The 19052-nt window shown below is 37.0% G+C and overlaps 2 protein-coding genes across 4 annotated transcripts; one reads left to right on the top strand and one right to left on the bottom strand.

The window, feature by feature from the left end:
• Positions 1-4918: 4918 nt before the first annotated feature.
• On the bottom strand, positions 4919-11098 carry LOC129254794 (oxysterol-binding protein 1-like). The gene is made up of 2 exons (XM_054893321.2): positions 10856-11098; positions 4919-8333 (listed from the first exon to the last, which is right to left on the bottom strand). Exons 1-2 carry the CDS (start codon positions 10972-10974, stop codon positions 8081-8083), a joined length of 372 nt encoding a protein of 123 aa, XP_054749296.1. The 5' UTR covers positions 10975-11098; the 3' UTR covers positions 4919-8080.
• On the top strand, positions 11042-18935 carry LOC129254793 (mitotic-spindle organizing protein 2B-like). 3 transcript variants are annotated; one of them, XM_054893319.2, is made up of 4 exons: positions 11042-11064; positions 11327-11635; positions 16122-16368; positions 17064-18935. In XM_054893319.2, the coding sequence occupies exons 3-4, from the start codon at positions 16229-16231 to the stop codon at positions 17401-17403; spliced, it is 480 nt and encodes a 159-aa protein (XP_054749294.2). In that variant the 5' UTR covers positions 11042-11064; positions 11327-11635; positions 16122-16228; the 3' UTR covers positions 17404-18935. The 3 variants fall into 3 exon arrangements, with proteins under 3 accessions (XP_054749294.2, XP_063965969.1, XP_054749295.2); XM_064109899.1 differs by lacking the exon at positions 11042-11064 and having other exon boundaries at positions 11327-11573; XM_054893320.2 differs by lacking the exon at positions 11042-11064 and having other exon boundaries at positions 11385-11629.
• Positions 18936-19052: the final 117 nt, after the last annotated feature.

Raw genomic sequence — 19052 nt, 5'->3', positions numbered from 1 at the left:
GGTAGAACTGACAAGGGAGCAGAGCTTCCCAAGAGCACTGCAACTATTAAATCAGAACTTATTTTCATCTCACAAGAAACTTGCCTGACTCCTGGAAAAGCTGCTAATATCAACTTTTTCCAAATTATGTGTGAGGCTCTTGTTCTAAATCAAAGGAAATCTACAAATTCAACATTCATGTAGATCTAGCAACAGAGTGCATCGTACATGTACCTGATATAAGCAGTAGTTACCAACTTTCTTCCTTAGGGATAGCAGACAGTATCCTACATGTACCTTCAGGGCAAGAAAGAGGATCAAAATAATAGTCCTATACATACCTGTAATACTTTATGATCAGATCAGTGATCTCCATTCCATGAAAAACAACAAAGAGTCTAGACAAAACTGTTTTCGACAGAATCACTGAAGTATAAGAAAAAAATTAACTCAAACTCTCTCTCTCAATATTTATGTGCGACAGTCGAGACCCCCAACATTAATTTCTTTTCCACAGCATCACCAATAGAAAGCTATCTAAATTCCAATTATTTTGTGTTCTGGAGACTCTCAACTTTGTGGTTCCTTGTCCAGGAGCGCACCCATTATCATGAACTATTCAGCCAACCGGGCAATCGAAGCTCCATGCACTGCGCTCCGATCACAGCAAGCTAGCGCTAGCCTGATCGAAAGAATCAATATTAACATGACTCGCGCACCTCTGTGTATGTTTACATGTATATGGTGACGCAAGTCCTGTGAAAAAGTAGTTGCAGAGAACCCATTTTTTAATATGGTCAGTTGCTTTTTAGCAATCTTTGATGCCAGAGTTGTTCCGGAGACACCCACTTTAAGAAAAAAGTTTAGTTCCAGAGCCACCTACATGTATTTTCAACTTTGGAGTGGCACATGGGTATTATTCCCCGCCCCCACCTGGCAAACATTCGATTGGTAGAAAAAGCAGTATTCAAGAAAGCAGTAAACAACAAATAAAGCCTGGATAACCAGGGCACCTAAGCAATTTTTCAGAGTATTGTCTATTATTGACAAGGTCAAACAATACATACATGTAGCTCATAAATTAGACACGTAAACTCACAAGACTCAAGCATTCCTATTGAAAATACAAAATTTATGACATTGTCACATTAAATAGAGACAAAAGTGCAGTATTATTAATGTTTACAAAACTATCTTTTAGAAAAGTCAGAATCAGTATCAAAAGATGTATGTATCATAAAAAATTGTTGTTTCAACATTTCTATTCTGTTGGAGTGAACACAATATCATAAAACAATATTTTTTAAATTCTATATAGGTTCATTATTGCAGAATGAAATAATCGCTAAGAGGGTATTCATTTGTCTCGCAATCTACTATGGTCAACAAGGAAATTTGTGATCACTCTCGCAAAAAGTGTTCACTAGCTTTCTAGGAAATTCTTGATCACTCTCACAAAAAGTGTTCACTAGCTTACAAGTTCACGAGCTTTCGAGTGCCGCTGCAACTCTTTATAAAGTGACGAAAATTATCTGATACGGTAGTCTATTTATACCAATCCCCAGGACCGTACACACGAACGCGGGAACAATAGGTGGGCACTGATCCGTTATGTGATTGGTCGGGCGTATATGCAAATAAGCCGGAGGTATATGCAAATACGCCGCGAGTCGGCAATATGCAAATAAGACAAAATTGGCGGGCTTGCTAGTTTCCCGTGGGTGGTACATGTAGTTGACTAGCTGAGCGGTCCCTCGCTCGGGGCCGGGATCGGTCGGGTCGGCATGCACTGCCAGGTAAGGGGGTATTGTGCTGTCGGATGGTTCGCATCCAGAAATTGGGAATGTCGATCCCGCTGTCTCTGTTGAAGTTGTTAGGACAAAGACGTATGCCTCCTTAATCCTGCGTGTATACCAATGTCTTTCTTTGGCAACGCAATGTACACCCTTCCAAACTGGGTGGTGTTGCTTCTCCCAAGCATGTTCTGCCACCGCGGATGTGTCGGTTCGCTGTAACCGAACATCGCGCTTGTGTTAAAAAATGCGTTCAATTATCGGTCGGGCTGTTTCACCGATGTAAGACCCGTCACATCCCTGGCAAGGAATGTTGTATACTACGCCATCACGTCTGTGATCAGGGATGGGGTCTTTGGGGTGCACAAGTTGTTTGTGTAGGGTGGTGTCCGTTGTTTCATGTAAATCATACAATGTTCCATGTAAATGTACATACTGTACATGTATATACAATGCCTGTAAAACTGGTATAACAGTGACATAATGATATGCACATGTTGTATGTAACAAGATAAGTTGCACTACAATCATTCCCCCATTCAATTCCATTTCTTCCATAATGACCCCTAATTACATCCGATTGCAAGTTGATACTGTGGCCCCTTCTTGCTAGGTTGTCTTGCACGGTTTATTTCCAATTCGTCTAATTAGTCCAATTGCTATTAACTCGTCTACTATCATATGGTCTACCATCAGTTTGTCCACTCACCACATGGTCTACTTTCATTTAGTCTAATGCCATTCCGTCAAATAACCGGTTGGTCCAATAGCCAATAGTCCATACCATTTGGTCTAATTTGATTACATGTAAGTGTTAAATTGTGCAAAAATGAATGAAAATGAAATGGATACTAGACCAATTGGTTATGAGACGAAATGGTTATAGTCAAAATGGTGATGAGACGAAATGATGATTGGACCAAATGGTTGTTAGATGAAATGTTGATGGATGTAATGGCATTAGACTAAATAGAAGTAGATCATGTGGTGAGTGGACAAGTTGGCAGTAGACAAAGTGGTAATTTATCATTTTGCACATGATGTAAAGTCCTCAGCTAAAAATAATAAGGCCATGTTCTCCTCTAGGATTTTCTTTGAGTAAGGGGATTTTTTTTTTATTGCATACATGTTCATGTACATGTACGTATTCAGTTCACTGGGATATTCTTAGGAATAAAAGTTTATATTTGGTAGTTGTATAGCTTAAATGTATAATTCATACTGTTTTTCTTTAAGAATCATCCTTGTGTATTAATAAACAATAATTTCATAACTTACATGTAAAAATATAAACCAATGTACAGGGAGTTAAAAATCATACTCTTCCAAGTTTCAAAATTACAGCTTCTTTGACATTTGTTAATGATGGCATTAACCTAAGAACAACCTTTCTTTCCTCTTCATCCACCTTAAAGACATTATGTAAAGCTCATCTCAACTCGAATGACGTCAAACTTGACAACAGCCAACTGGTGGACCAAAGCGCCAAAGGGGCAATGACACTGATGCATATGTTCACTATATGTACTTCACACCTACATGTATAAATATAACGTTTTTTTTTTTTTTACATATCATTGAAGTAAAACTTTCCAAACTCCAAAGGTGATTTTAAGACTTGCTTTCATCAGAGTAAAAACTAGAATGACAACAAAGCTTTGACATTTTACAGTGTTTTACACGCTTTTTGATGTCTGTCGACTTGGTAGCATCCAAATTACACATATCATCAAGTCTTTCTTGAAATCAAGTAAGCTACATGTACAAACATCAATGATATTTATAGTCAAATTGCAAACAGGAAAAATTTCAACATGTACAGTATGGAATATGGATTGAGTACAGAGTAGTTCATCTGTATCAAACTTCACTTGATTGATGCATGAACACCAAACAAGCGATGGTCATGGTCATGGTTGTTGAACTGTTTGTTTTCTCAGACATTGACAGGCAGACAAAAAATAAGCAGAGAAATCTCAATGGCATGTTGATGAGTTAACAGCTTCACGCACGTGTTGTCTTCAATGTCAAGACTTGCAAACTTGTACAGAGAAAAATGAATGTATTCAGCCACCCCCCCCCCCCCACACACAGTGTATATTTTGAATCATCTCTTAAATTTTGGTAAACCCCCTGAAATTGATAATCAAGTTATCAAAAACCTCTGAATGATCATGCCTTTGTGGATGCATACTTGTAAATAAATTAAAAAACTTTTACTTGGGATGTAAAAAAACTTTTACTTGATTATATATATTATAGCAAGTTTTGGCTTGTTAGATTTTTTTCTTCTCTTTTTATATTATACTTAATTGATACTTTAATAATTTGTTAATGTCCATTCTGCTCATAATATGATTATATGGTTAAAATATGTTTCGGTTTGTCATAATTTTCAAGCATTTTTTTGCTTACTATGGCAATCCATCTTCTGCTATTAATTTTATGCTAAATGATTTATACCTGATTTATTGTCAATGTATGTTTGTTACATTTATGTAATATTATATTGTTATGTAGAAGAAAAATAAATTCAAATCAAATGTTGTGTACCCTACCAAATTAAAAATAAATGTATATACCGGTATATCTCATTGTTTTATAAATTTTACATTGCTAAATATGTAAACTATTCAATTTCAAAAGAAAAATAAATTATGCATTATACATGTATAATACATGTATAATGCTGTACCTGCTTGTAATTGTGTTTTCATGTATTGTACTACATAGAGTAATTTAATTGCACTAGTTTATGTTCTCTCTAGACTGCACTGTAGACTGCATAAGTGCATATGAATATAGTCATCAAAATGTGAACTACTGTATTCCATGTATTCTGTCTGTAAATATACCTACATCTAAAAACCAATAAGATTTGTGTTGTCCTTTGAACAGTTTGCTGCTTGTAGTACGCCACACATGTATGAACATGTACATGTACTCATAAAATGCAGGCAGACTATTAGCTACAGTACATGGTAATACAATTTACAAAACATTAACATCAAGTTATTGAACTACATTTTTAAAGACAGGCTAATATAAGTACGTTTTTCTAAACATGTTTTTCTGAAACATTTTAAACATGTACATGTATTCCATGTGACTAGGGTTTCACTTATCCCCCCCCTTTTTTTTTTTTTGCTGGTTGCATTAAACAGGAAATTACAAGACTCCTGATCCATATGGTCTAAAAGTCTTGTCTTCCCACTAATCCTGCTGTACATGTATTGCCTTTTGTTTTGTAATTTCAATACCCATTTCAAGATAGCTATTGATGCAATGTTGAAGATTCATCTAGAATCTAGATTGCCTATTTTTAAAGCAAAATTGACTGCTGGAAAAAAAAATTACTGTGTCCAGTACATCACATGTACATGTATGTATTTTTTAATAGTAATGACATAATAGCAAGTAAAGTAATACACAGGTACAAATCATACTGCATATTATATGTACATACAGAGTTGTAACAAGAAAGAACATTTTCATGTAATGAAACATGCCATGTACAGTAATGAAAGCCTAGCCTTTATATGACAGCATTTCAGCATAATCCATATGTCATAATCAATAAGGACATTTGATCAAATTCTGTCATGTTCTGGTAATTAAACCCATGTATGTATGCTTGAATTAGCGATTCAATTCTTTCACACTCATCTTCTCCCTTTTTTTTTAGCTTGTCTGTTTTTCTCACATTGTAATAAAGTTATTCTTCATCACACAATCAAACCTACCTGTACGAATCTGCTATTTAGATAAAAACAATCACTTTTCCTGACCAAAATCCTTTTTGAATTTATTTTATATATTTTTTTTTTTTCCTTTTTTTTTTTTTGGGGGGGGGGGTGTCTAAGTATGTTTTGCATAGATAGGCCAACATGTCCATGTACAATACAGTGTACAATTTAAAACCATTAGAATTTTTTCTTTTGATGACTCTATTTTAAATAGACTTTGAATTGATGGTTTTCTTGAAGGCCAGGTGGGAGTTTCATAAATCTGTTCGTAAGTTCAGAGTGACTTTAAGAACAACTGGTAAAGCTTTCCTACACACAAAATAATCACCAATGAACATTTAATTGTGAATTTTCTTCACCACAAGAAAGGACCACCAGTCGATCTTAAAGTCACTCTTAACTTAAGAACAGTTTTATGAAACAGCCCCCTGCTCATAAACTGCACAAAATATAATGAAAAATCATTTAAATGAATCATTCAGCCCGGTCCAATCGCAGCAATAAGCAATCTCTTAACTGTAAGCACCCGTGCCATCCTGGCATCTAACACGAACAAGCCATCTCTGCATGTTGAAGATAATGTAGTACAGTACACTGTACATGTACATGTACACAGGATGCTCTATCATTACACAGGGAATATAGTAGGCCTACAATACTTCATTGAATGGGTTACAAAATGGTCTACTATCTAGTTACACTTTACATGAATCAATTACCGGTAATTAATTAAAATATCAATTGCCAATAAATTATGAACTCACCTGTTTACAAAAGCACAAAAAACATATTTCACAGATGAACTGTTAAAAAGTTGCATTTCCAGACACATTTATCTTGAACAACAAGCAATGTCCCATGCAGTTACATTCCATTACAGGTACAACAACCATTGACAGACTGGACTGACTCGACAATGGCTGTTTTAAAGAATGAACTCACATTAAGTCCTTCCTGATCAAAACAATTGTTATCTTTCCAAAGCAAGGTTATCAAACTTTCTTCCTCCCTGTATCCTTCAGCTGAATTTTACAAGAGTTCAACAGTACAATATGCAAGGTTGAATGATCCTCACTCGAACTATTTCACCATTATAGAAAATCGCATTGTTTGCCAAAATTTTGTATTTATATTTATTATAATGAAATAATTACTTCATAATTTGTTGTATGTGGATAAGCCACGGTGTAGTGGTTTTGATTCTCGGCTTGTAAGTAAAGGATTTTGGGTTTGAACCCCACCGCAGCCTAGCATCCTTTGGCAAGACTTCAATCCACCCTTTCCCACTCCCTACCCAGGTGTTACATGTAAATGGGTACCACGTTCTAGTACGATGTGAAAGTCATTATAGCTTGTCCAGCATTGTGCGTCTCATTGGCAATTGACTGGAATACTCCCCAGGGAGCGTAGGATGTGCATAATGACAGAGTAAATCCGATGAATGGGGTAAAAATAAATCAGTAAGCACTTACAAATACAATGTAGATCTACAATGTAGTATGTATAATTTATGTCTTATTACTAGTATTATGAAGTTATGATACCGGTATGTACAGCTATTGAATGCAGCTCATTCAATTGAGTGTTATGATTTCAGTTATTATAAGGATTACCAAGGTTGCCAGAATACAAAAAATAAACAAACAAAATTTCTTATAACTTTCTGACGAGTATGATAATTTGTGTGATTGTATCCTCATTCTCACTTAACCTAGTCATTATTCATTATAAAGTCATAGCTTGTCCATCATTGCATGCCCAATTGGCGCATGGTATTCTACAGAATACCATGCGACTGCGGTAAAGTCTACGCCTGGTTGCTTGCTGGGAGGGTTCTTGTCCTTGTGTGAGTGCAGGATTGAGTGAAGTTTCTTGGAGGATCGGTGTCTGACCTTGAAGTTGGCTTGAGTGAGGATATGGTGCAGTTGTTGCATTCTCACCATTGGTGCATTCTCACCATAAGTACCCCGCGCTCGTTTAGCATCCTTCACTCCTACAGACGGACAGTCAACCTGCCCGAAACATCGAGTAACCTCTCTTCTCTTCAACCTGCTACTACTCAAACTATCGCTACTCAAGCCATATTCAGCTCATCTCATCTGGTTTACAGTCCTTTTCAGGACTTCACTCACTTTCAAGAAAAGAATACTTCTAATTTTCTCTGTTCATTCTATCTCTTCTTTCCATTTCAATCTCTCTGCCTGTATTTCCTTCCCTTCTTCATATTACACATGGTGAACCGTAAACCTCCACGTTATTATGAAGTTATGATACAGCTATTGAAGGCAGCTCATTCAACTGAGCATTATGATTTCAGTTATTAAAGGATTACCAAGGTTGCCAGAATACAAAACATAAAACGAACAAAATTTCTAATAACTTTCTGAAGAGTGATATTTGTGTAATTGTGTCCTCATTCTCACTTAACCCAACAGGGCAACAGGTGCTTTATTTTCTGATTTTTGTTAAAATTAACTTGACACCAAGGTGAACTTCCCCTTTAGTGTGATGAGACTGAGACAACTACCAAAGGAATGTTATTAGATTTATAAAAAAAAAAGATCATGGTGCATGAATGTAAACACGACCAGTGACCAGGGACTTACCAGAATCCTCCTCCATCATCTGTATTGCCTTGGCCTTGGCCAGCTCCAGGGCAGTCACCCATCGCTGGCGTTCCACCTCAGAGCTTGCTTTTAGATGAAATGTCTGTGCCCCACTAGAAATCACAAAGTTACATGAGTCTTCCGTATCGATGTATGCTCCAGCGAGATTGATGGTACCCCTGCATGTGTGGGACATCTCTGCCTGGTTTCTGTGTCATAAAAAGGATGTACAAGTTTAAATCACTTTCACATCAAATCCCCTACATGGTCAAATCACTAAAAATTTGTACAATGTCTTTTCCCAATGGAGAACACAGTTAGGTAAATGTACCTGTTTTCAGGTCATCAAAGTTAATAGAAGAGTTAAATGTATGAATAAAGTTTTTTTTTCTTTTAAAGCATCAATTTTGTGGAAGGGTCCTACACTGTACTATGTATCTTTTTATTTGTGCTGTGAAATTCACATTCAAATAATGAAGGGATACATGTACACTGTACAATAAATTTTACAATACGTCCAGTCAGTAAATCACATGAAGTTTGAAATTTTGGTGAAGCAAAGGATGTTTTACAATTTGAAACATAGAGAATTGATTTGTGGTGGCATAATGCAGAAGTTAAATTTTTTTATTACAACTATTTCCCTACCCTGGTGTCAACTCTTCAGATGTCACTAAATACATGTACTACTACTAGGAGCAAGACATAGATGAATAGAAGATCCTGAGCCCAGAACTGAACCTCATGATACCTTACACAGGGGCCGCGGAAGCGGGGGGGCTGGGGGGGCTTCAGCCCCCCCCCCCCACTTTTTTCCAAAACCGTGTACAAAAACGTAAAAATGACCATATGATTGTGATTTTTTGCATGGTCAGCCCCCCCACTTTTGGCTCAGCCCCCCCACTTTGAAAACCGTTCCGCGGCCCCTGTTACATATATGTACTAAGGCTTTTTATATTCCGCATACTAATCTTGCTATCAGATTCAAAAGTCAATCACGTGATGAAAGGTACATGTAGCTTCCCCCATTAATCATGACTTGCAGTGATGGAACTTTTGCATCGTAAAATACTTGCAACGGCCGATAAATATCACGAAGTACGATTCGTGATATTTATCGGCCGATGCAAGTATTTTACGATTCATGATAATTATTGGCTGATGCAAGTATTTTTTTAAATCTACATGTACATGTATATGTAAGTTGGCACTGCTCATGATATTGTCGCCCTCTATACGCGTCTTGTATCTAGGCTACGATAACAAAGACGGCAAGATGGCGATAATAACAGACTGTAAATAAAAGCTCCTGGTCTGATTTATTTTTCTAATTTGTCTAAATGTATATTAATAAATACACGCACCATTAGTACGTGCGGGGGGTAAATATACTTTTAGCCTTAAAGTTTGAGCTCAAAACCTGAAAGAAAACGAGTATTTTGGAGCAACATAGTTGTCTCCAAAATACTCGGTGCGCATAAAGTAATGGCATCCCATCCCAGGCTCCGTGGAGATTAAGCCTACATAGAGCAGAATGATATTTACTCTCCAAGAGCCTCCAGGCTACCCTTTTAAGGCTTTTTTAGATGAAGACCTGTTTAATGATTTATCATCTGATATTTACTCCCTCTTCCAGAAAACTATAAAATAATGATTTGAGATGTTACATGTAAGCTCCATTTTGACAAGGAAATCCTAGCCTAATGTTAGGCCTATGATTACCTTTTTTCCATACCATGAATGTGTGTGGAAAAAATGTATCAGGATCATGGTAGCACAGAGCACATGTATAAAGCCTACAGAAAAAAAAGCGCTGGCCTGCTGCACACATGATACCAAGCATGATGATACAGAAAAAAAGACGCAGTTAGACAGAATTACAACTTCAAAATTTTCATTATTTTTTTCTTTGATATTTGAATTAGATCGAACTTGTTACATGTAGATCTAAGTATAACCTTTAGATAGACTAAACCTGAGTTTAGTACCTAGAGTTCTATGTAATTTTCATTTTGCCAAATGATAATTTTTTTCATTTTGTTATTTTTGGGTGGCGACCTCACCTGGGCCACTGTTCCGACATGTTTGGGTGGCCCCACGCCGTTATTGGGTGGCCATTGCCGCTGGACCCCCGTTTAATCGCGAGCCCTGTTTAGGAATAGGATTTTTTTTAAGGTGCTAACGAGTATACCCAGTTGTTGTGTGTCCGGACAGGTTGTGTGTCCAGACGATCAATTTAGAAAGTCATTTGGAAAAATTTACAAGTGAAGTTTCATCAAATTTTATTACAAACCTGACAAAATGGTAGGAAATATTATAGAGAACAAAATAGAATTAGAAGATGATTACAACTATCGAATTCATATTTTTAGTGCAATCCAAAGACAAAAGAGAAGGCCTAAAAATATAAACTGTCCGGACACCCGACCCCCCATCCTAACATACCGTAACGTAAACGTAAACTCAACTCTGTGCCAAAAATCAAAATTGGTGAAAATAAAGACTTTTCGAGATTTCATTTCAAATTCAATTAACTGTGTGGAGTGTGGAACGTCCAACTCTTCATTCAGCTAGATCTATATGTAGATCTATCATATAGATTTAACTTAGGCCTAATAATAAGACACCACATTACGATTTTACATGCAAAGTGCATTGCCATTTGACATTGCTAAAATTGTAAAAATTGTCATGACATTGACTTGAGTTTGACATTCATTGATTGACTAACCTGTAATACGAGAGGAGCTCGTTCGACAGCACAAACCATCGTCTCTGGTAGCCTTTGATGTAATTTGTCCATTTATACAGCCATCCCTGGAAGTTCTCAGGAGTTTTAGCTTCTGCCATTCTGCTTGATTTCAAGCACTTAATAGTGAGAAAGGCTCTATCCTGGTCACGTCAACATCCGTGTATCACAAGATGAAGACGAGACGACACGTATGATGCGATGGGTCACCTATCGGAACTAGACAATTCATCCCTAAATAATTCGACCAGCAAATAGTTTTCTTTTTCGTCTATGAACGGAATAGAAATTACCCATTTTACACTTTATTACAGTTTGATTCTCTTTGATTTTGTCTTGCCTTCTCTATTTTATGTCAAACATCAGTATGTTTGCTTATTTACAGAAAAAATTATATTATTTTCACTTTTTCCTTCATCCCGTATTTGTTTTTTTCACATATTTCAACAGAAGCGAATTTTTGCTTATTCCGAGTTTCTTATGCCGAGCTGACACGGACCGGCGAGGCAGCAGTGCAGTGAATCAACTTGGGACGACAACTACAAGTACCGGTACCGTACCAGACGTAGATCGGTCGAGCGTCGCCAAACTAGCCCGCAGTGCACCGGGCATCGACAAACGACGTGTACCGGTACCGTTCGCCAGCCAGTTCCCGACTCGAGAATCTGAAAGACAAAGTCAAGGCCGGACGAGCTCAAACGTAACACTCAAAGTTCTCCATTTTCTGACTGTTGAATCTCGAAATCCTTGATTAAGGTACCGGTACGTAACACCAGGGTTAATTTAGATCAAGAGTTAAAAGTCTAGTAAATGGAACAAATTGCCTAACTTATTTACAGGAGCTAGGAGTACACTAACCCAGAGAGCTCCCGCCCGCGCAGCGGGCGGGAGCCCAGAAGCTTACCGTGTATTTTACCATTGTCACCGGACTAGGGTGATTTATGGTCTAAATATTTCTCCAAATGAATTGTGAAAACAGAAAGTATACAATTACCACGATTATATGGATGAAGGTCTAACGAGTGGCAGATTCCTGACATCTGGGCACAGTCTGGAACCTCAAAAAAACGAAAAGTTCTCTCCTTCTACCCAGTCTCGATCGGCCATTTTGTTACGATTTTTAACAAAAATGGCCGATCGAGACGGGGTAGAAAGAGAGAACTTTTCGTTTTTTTGAGGTTCCAGACTGTGCCCAGATGTCAGGAATCTGCCACTCGTTAGACCTTCATCCATATAATCGTGGTAATTGTATACTTTCTGTTTTCACAATTCATTTGGAGAAATATTTAGACCATAAATCACCCTAGTCCGGTGACAATGGTAAAATACACGGTAAGCTTCTGGGCTCCCGCCCGCTGCGCGGGCGGGAGCTCTCTGGGTTAGGAGTACACAGGCTACACTACAGAAGTACGGTAGTGGAAGCAAAATCAGTGGAAATGTTTACTGTTGTTGGTTAAATTTTGGTGGGGGGAAAGATTTAAAACCTCCATTTCACAACGCACGTAGAGTCTCACAAGTTTAAACTGTCTAGATAATTGTCAATTACCAGAAGTAAAGATCGGAAAACCGAAGTACAGGAGAAGTCCTTCATTTCCGTACCTGATGTGATGTGACTGACAAATACTAAAGTTAAAGGAGAATGAAACTCTTGGAGCAAGTTAGCTTTTGTGAAAGCAGAAAAATCAAAAAATAAGATCAACAAAAGTTTGAGTAAAATAGGACTAGCAATAAAAGAGTTATGAGCATTTGAATGTCGAGATCACTAATGCTATGGAGATCCTCCCATTGGCAATGCGACCAAGATCTGTGATGTCACACACGTACAACTCTCCCATTTGGACACTGAAAATATACCCCAAAACATTTCTTTTTGCTCATTCTAATCATATGACAAACGATTCATCAATGATATAATGTTGTGAAACCTCTGTACTTGTCATCTCATAAAGAGAACACCTCACCTTGTGATAGACTCTATAAAAGTGAGAATATAAGTGAAATAAGTACTAAAGTAATGAGGGAGTTGTACGTGTGTGATATCACAGATCTTGGTCGCATTGCCGATGGGAGGATCTACATGGCACTAGTGATCTCAATATTCAAATGCTCATAACTTTCTTATTATTCATTCAATCTTCCTCAAACTTTCAACAATGTGTTCCTTTGATTTTTCTCTTTGATATGGATTCAGCTGGTTTCAAGGGTTTCATTCTCCTTTAATTAGACTTAGAGACAGCTGGCAGCCGTCTGTTTCGAGGACGAGGAGTTTTAAACTTTTGTCTCCTAGTCCTAGAATAGATAAGGCCTAACATTAGCTTAGCCTAGATCTATTTCTTATTTCGTAATTGGTGAGTGGAGTCAACGGAGTTCAGACCGAAGGCCTTTCGGTCTACTAACACTTATTAGATCTAACTTAGCTTTAGAATCTACTGGACTAATTTTTGGACATGTTGGAGGGGAAAAACAAATGAATGACATTAATCTACATAAGATCTACCGAGTATGCATGGTATGTGTGTTGTCATGTTGAGAATTTTTTGATGTCTGCATTTCATTTCTAATAACCTACTTACCTAGTTATTGTTGTGTGCGGACAATCGATATAAACAGCCATTTGAAAAAGTTCATAAGCTAAGTTTCATCTAGACCAAAAGCTTCGGTCTCTGTTATGTTAGTTGTTCCGCTGAACTCCGTTGGCTCCACTCACCAAATACAGAGACCAAAGTTCTAGCTCGATCTGTACAGGGGACTCAATGGCCATATGTTTATGTATTAAGTTTGGATCAAACAGGGAAGTGAAGTTGCGCGACAGCCGAAGTATAAGTCACTGTTTTTCCCCTTTTAAGTTTATCTTTCCCCGTTTTGGTGCATTTCAGGCCAAAACAGAATAATAATCTTTATTTTGGTACAGTTCTTTTTATATATTTTCATGAAATAAAGACAAAAATTAATCAATGAGCCCCGTCGGGGGGATTGTGCATTGTTAACCCCTAATGGTGGCTGCACGGTAGCGAGCCATCTGTGTACGAGGAGAAATTAAACAAAATTAAAAATGTTTAAAAACTCCTCAAAACAGACGGCTGCCAGCTGTCTTAGTTTCATCAATTTTTAGTGCAAAATCTTACTCTTAACAAGTTAGTCTAAGCCTTAGGCAATTATTAATGGAGAACAAAAGTTACAACTTGGACTCTAGTCTAGTCTACTAATTCATTGCATGAATTTATGTTTTTCTGCAATCCCAAGACAAAAAAAAAAGGTTTCAAAATGGAAAGTGTCCGGACACCCGTGCCCCCCCAGCCTGCAGTAAAACTAAAAGGCATAGTCAGAAATGAAAGACTAACTTTTGCATGGGCATGAGAAAGAGAAAACTCTGGTTTTGCACAAACTTGTTTCACTTGGCCAAACTTGTATCTAGCAACTAAGCTAGACCTAGACTTGATAATCCAGTTGTATGAGGCCTCTTAGTCCACCAAACTAAGATTTAGTAAATTTCCTTGTTTTTTGTTGATCTTTGTAGGTTTGCATTGTCGAGTTTATAACATGTTTATAACATGTTTTTTGTTGTTGATATGTCCTGCAATGTCTCAAGCCAGAGATCTAACATTTGTCATCCCCCTATCTGCTTAGTTTACTTTCTTCATTTTTAACACATGATAGGACCTAAGAGATTTCTAAATTTATGCTATTGGGCTAGTAACACTATTACAGGTTACTTGATTCACTGATTCGAACCCATGCAAATACTTTGCATTGAGCTTTGACTTGATGCCTTAAGTCACTCCTGAGCAATTGATGGCAGATAAATCTGCTGTATTCAGCTTCTGATACTAATGGGGTTTTTTCATATCCTAGGTAAGATTCTTGCCAATTTGAGGATTACTGGGCATATTTGCCATGTAGCCTTTCACTTTGTCCCAATTTTACACTGATCAAATGTTGAAAATTAAACCATCAAAAAGTTAGACAAATTTCCTACCAAAGGTCAAGCATGAAGCATTTTGTTACCCTTGCAAGTCTCCACATACAGTGGGCCCATGGTCATGAGCTACAGTACTTGAGGGCCAATTTTTACATTTGAAATAAAGTTTTTAGTACGTGTAGATGGAAAGTTACTGCATTGCCACTTCATGGTGACGTTTCAGGTTCTAGATGGAAAGATGCTTTGTTAATCGCTCAATCTTAGTTTTACTGCTGTTAGAAACTTTTTTTTAAAATTAATTATTAAAGGAAAGAGTAACCAAATTGATTTCTAGTTAGACTCTACATTATAAAAAAAAATGTTACGAAGGGGGATGCACACCTTCAAATTTATAATTAAGTTCAAACATGAATTTCTTGAAAATTCCACATAATTTTTAGGTGATATTGTTCTTATATTCTTAAGTGTGATAAGAGTAATTGTGCCAAAAATCTCATATTAGAAAAATTAGTAAAGTATTTGATTTACTTGCCAAAAATGTGGCCTGTCATTCTCACATTTAAAAAGAATGGTGATTAAAACAACAAATGGTGCACACTCATTCACAAAACATTCAGGAATTGTGATGAGAAAGGCTGCATTTTAAGGCCTTTACACAAGATGCCTAAAATTCATCATTATTTTGCCACTTTGATTTTTTAATGAATAGCTGTCTAACATTGCAGGTATACCGGTAAATCAACAACTTAGGTATAAGTAGATGGGTGTCAAACAATTTGCAAAGTTTTGAAGTTCTCTACCCTCTCCAGTCTGTGCAGTGTCCATTGTCTGCACCAATGAGCATTCAAATTAAAGAAGACATGCCATGACCACTCAGTTCACATCAATGAACATTGAGTGCATCAACACTTCAATGACCACAAAATTTATATTGGTGAAAGTAGAGGGCATCAACTCTGCAGTTGACTCCCTCTATGTTCATTGATGTAAACTTTGTGGTCATTACATGTGTATTTCTTTATTAGAATCATGCAGACATGGATGCACATATGCACACACAAGGTGCACTGCACGGACTTAGTGCACCATTCCGATTCCATACTGGTGAATAAAATGAAGTCATGAAACCTTCATGTTTCTTACTTAATCTCAATCTAAAGTTCGAATCAGATAGATATACAAGAGTGTAGATTCAGTGATTTGTTTGAAGAATATGATTCTTGGGATGAAAATGTGGGGGTCTCCTAGCTTCTTCATCCCCTGTTTTCAGTTATTACAAGGGTTCTTGTTGGTAATATCCATATTATACATGATTTATATTTTTCACAGATACATGTAGCCACCCAGTGTGAGATGATATAGCGCCGATTCCGAGACCTGATTTCTCATTTCTACTTGGCCTTATTGAATCATACCAGACAGCTGACATAGCAGAGATGACGTCTCATCGGAGTAGCCAGTCCTACAAGTATTCCATAGTAGGAAAGAGGGCTAAGGATGCTCTGAACAAGGATGAACAGGAGTTATATGAACTGTGTTGCCTAGCAGGTATTGAGATGAGCCCTGCTGTGTATAGGTAAGAAACAGAAATCCTACATAAATATACTTGTAATTAAGAACAATGTATAGCTTGTGCAATTTTCAGATGTACATGTAGATGTCTGCACCCCTGAGCTCCCAAGTGTTTTGGCTTGATGTTTGACAGATGCTTGCAGTTCCATAATTTCATTCAACTAATGTATTTTCATGGTTTGCCTACCCTAAAGATCGCATTGTCAGCAAAAGACTTTATGCATGGCTGTTTGTGAACAAAATGGAGTGTCATTTAAGTCCGACAGTTACCCTATAAAATTTACTGATATTTAAGCATTATTTGAAAGAAACAGATTTTTGTGTTCTTCGTTATTTTCTTTGAATTAGGTATCTTCTTAAAGAGTAGAATTTTGTAGACATGTGATTTTTCATTTTGAAATTCGAACACTGACTACTTGTGACTTTTTTGGTATCCTTTCAAATTTTTGCCCGTGACTTTAAGCTTCAGATTGATAGGTCACTTGTCTATTACATTTATAATTTAGTTATAATAATGTATATCAAATTCTTGGCTTTTCTTACTCTTTGACGCACTGTATAAGAGGACAAGAAATACAGTGAATTATGAAATCATTCTGGTGCATTTCTTTATTGGTATAAGTAAGAAGTTGAAACCCCTATTAAAGCAATAAAAGAAGCCCCAACCCTTATTGTTATTCCATTCTGTTTCTATTGCAGGATCATCATGAATCTCCTGAAGATGAATGTTTCCCCCATAGCCATCACACAGATGCTGAAGTCAATGGTCAACCCGAAGGGTTCATTTATGGATCCCACCCCAAGCACTTCATTGACCTCTCGATCTTCTGCTTCCAGCTCAGACGTCCCGGGTACGGGAACAGGTACATACCCAGGTCATAGCCTTGTCAAGAGGTCAGCATCGCACTCAGCTGTGAGTGGAGGTTCAAGCACATCCAGGAGCTCAAAGGGTGGATCCAGGAGTGCAACAAGCCTACATCAAAGTGATTCTAGTGGAAGGTCCAGATTAACAAAGACCTCAAGTAATACTAGAACTTGATATCAATGCTTGATGAAAGTAAAGACTTAATGCAGATAAAAGATAGTAGAACTTAAGGGGCTCTATTAATTTTTCAGGTGCAGCAAGAGTCGATGCCATTGGATTGTACAGATCAAGGAGTACATTAGAGGTGCTTGAAGGATCATGAACCTTGATGAAAATACTTGGCATAAACAGAAGACTTTTTGACAAGCTTTGTAGTGCTGTGAAGGATAGCTGAGTTTGTTGCCTTGGCCCTTATATATTTTTTGGGGGAGGGGAAGATTTAAGATTTTTGAACAGTCTTTGTACTTTATTTCAAGGAGAGTTGTAACATCAAAAATTTTATTACTGGTACTATTAAAACTAGCTTTGCCTTTGCCAACCCAGCATGTCAAAATATTGCCTTGCTTTGTTGAGCACAATGCATTATAGGTTTTATAATCAGCAGGCAATGCATATAAATGAATAAAATCTGTGGCTTGATAAATGATGTTTGTTCAAGACTGCTAAAATAGCATGAATGCTTGTCAATAAACAACCAGAGGACTAACGGTTCAAAATCCTTTCTGAGGGACCTGGTATTGAGGATAAATGCTACCTTACCAAAGAGCACTAGCACACCAAGTGGGAATTGAACCTGGGTCAAGATATTGTAAGACTAGCTATACTAAGCTGTCATTCCTCTCCTTTATATGGGCAATTCCACGTAATGGACACGACACTTCAGACAGTGTAAAAGCATTAAACTTTCATATTTACAGTATAAAATACAGTTCTTGCTGATTTATCGGACTCATTTAGCATCCAGTTTGAAACAATGAATTTTACAATATTTTATTAAACAGTTGCAGAGAAAATGCACTTATTGTTTCTATTAAAAAGTTCACCCCAACAAAATATTTATTTTAAAAGCAAATCAGAACAAGCTTAATGGTGAAAATTTAATCGGAATTGGATGTTAAATAAAGTTATATCCAATTTCTGCTCTATTTCACAAAAAGTGATAGGCACATCCAGTGCTGGCCACACAGAAACGCTGAATAGCCTAAAAGTAAGCCCAGTTACATCGGATTTTGAAGTCAAAACATTTATTTCAATGTGTAGGCACTGCATTGTTGAAACATTACACTTTCTGTCGGTAATGTGTCTCTCCTAAATGTGTCTCTCCCAAATGTGTTTATTTGTAATTAAAATTTCAGATTGAGCCAAATGTCAAATCAGGAAGGCTGCCAAACAGGAGGGATTAGCTAAAAAAGCCAGTGATTTTGAATTGATGAAAGTGATCCTTGATCAATTTTCCACAAAGTGATCAATACTTGCTTGTCATAGTACCATACAAGCTGAATGCAAAAATGATTTTTGAGCAATGAATAGCTTGGTAAATATGTAGTTCAATTCCCTTCTGGATTTGTAATTGCTTGCAAAATCAAAATCAAATCCAATTATCTTCCAAGTGTACATAGTACATGCGTATGTTGTTTGTCAGATGTAAAGACAAATGTTATGTATTGAATGTACATGTAAATAAACTGCTGTTTTCCAATCTAACAGATTTTTTTTTTTTTTTTTTGCTTTGCTTTTTTGCCAATTTTGATAAGAGACATTATCCATCTCTACTCCCTAAAAAGCATTCTAGCAAGTTGACATTTCATTCATGCCAATCTACC

This window comes from Lytechinus pictus, chromosome 2 (assembly GCF_037042905.1).
Source record: "Lytechinus pictus isolate F3 Inbred chromosome 2, Lp3.0, whole genome shotgun sequence".
NCBI lineage: Eukaryota > Metazoa > Echinodermata > Echinoidea > Temnopleuroida > Toxopneustidae > Lytechinus > Lytechinus pictus.
This window is presented reverse-complemented; position numbering and strand designations above follow the sequence as displayed.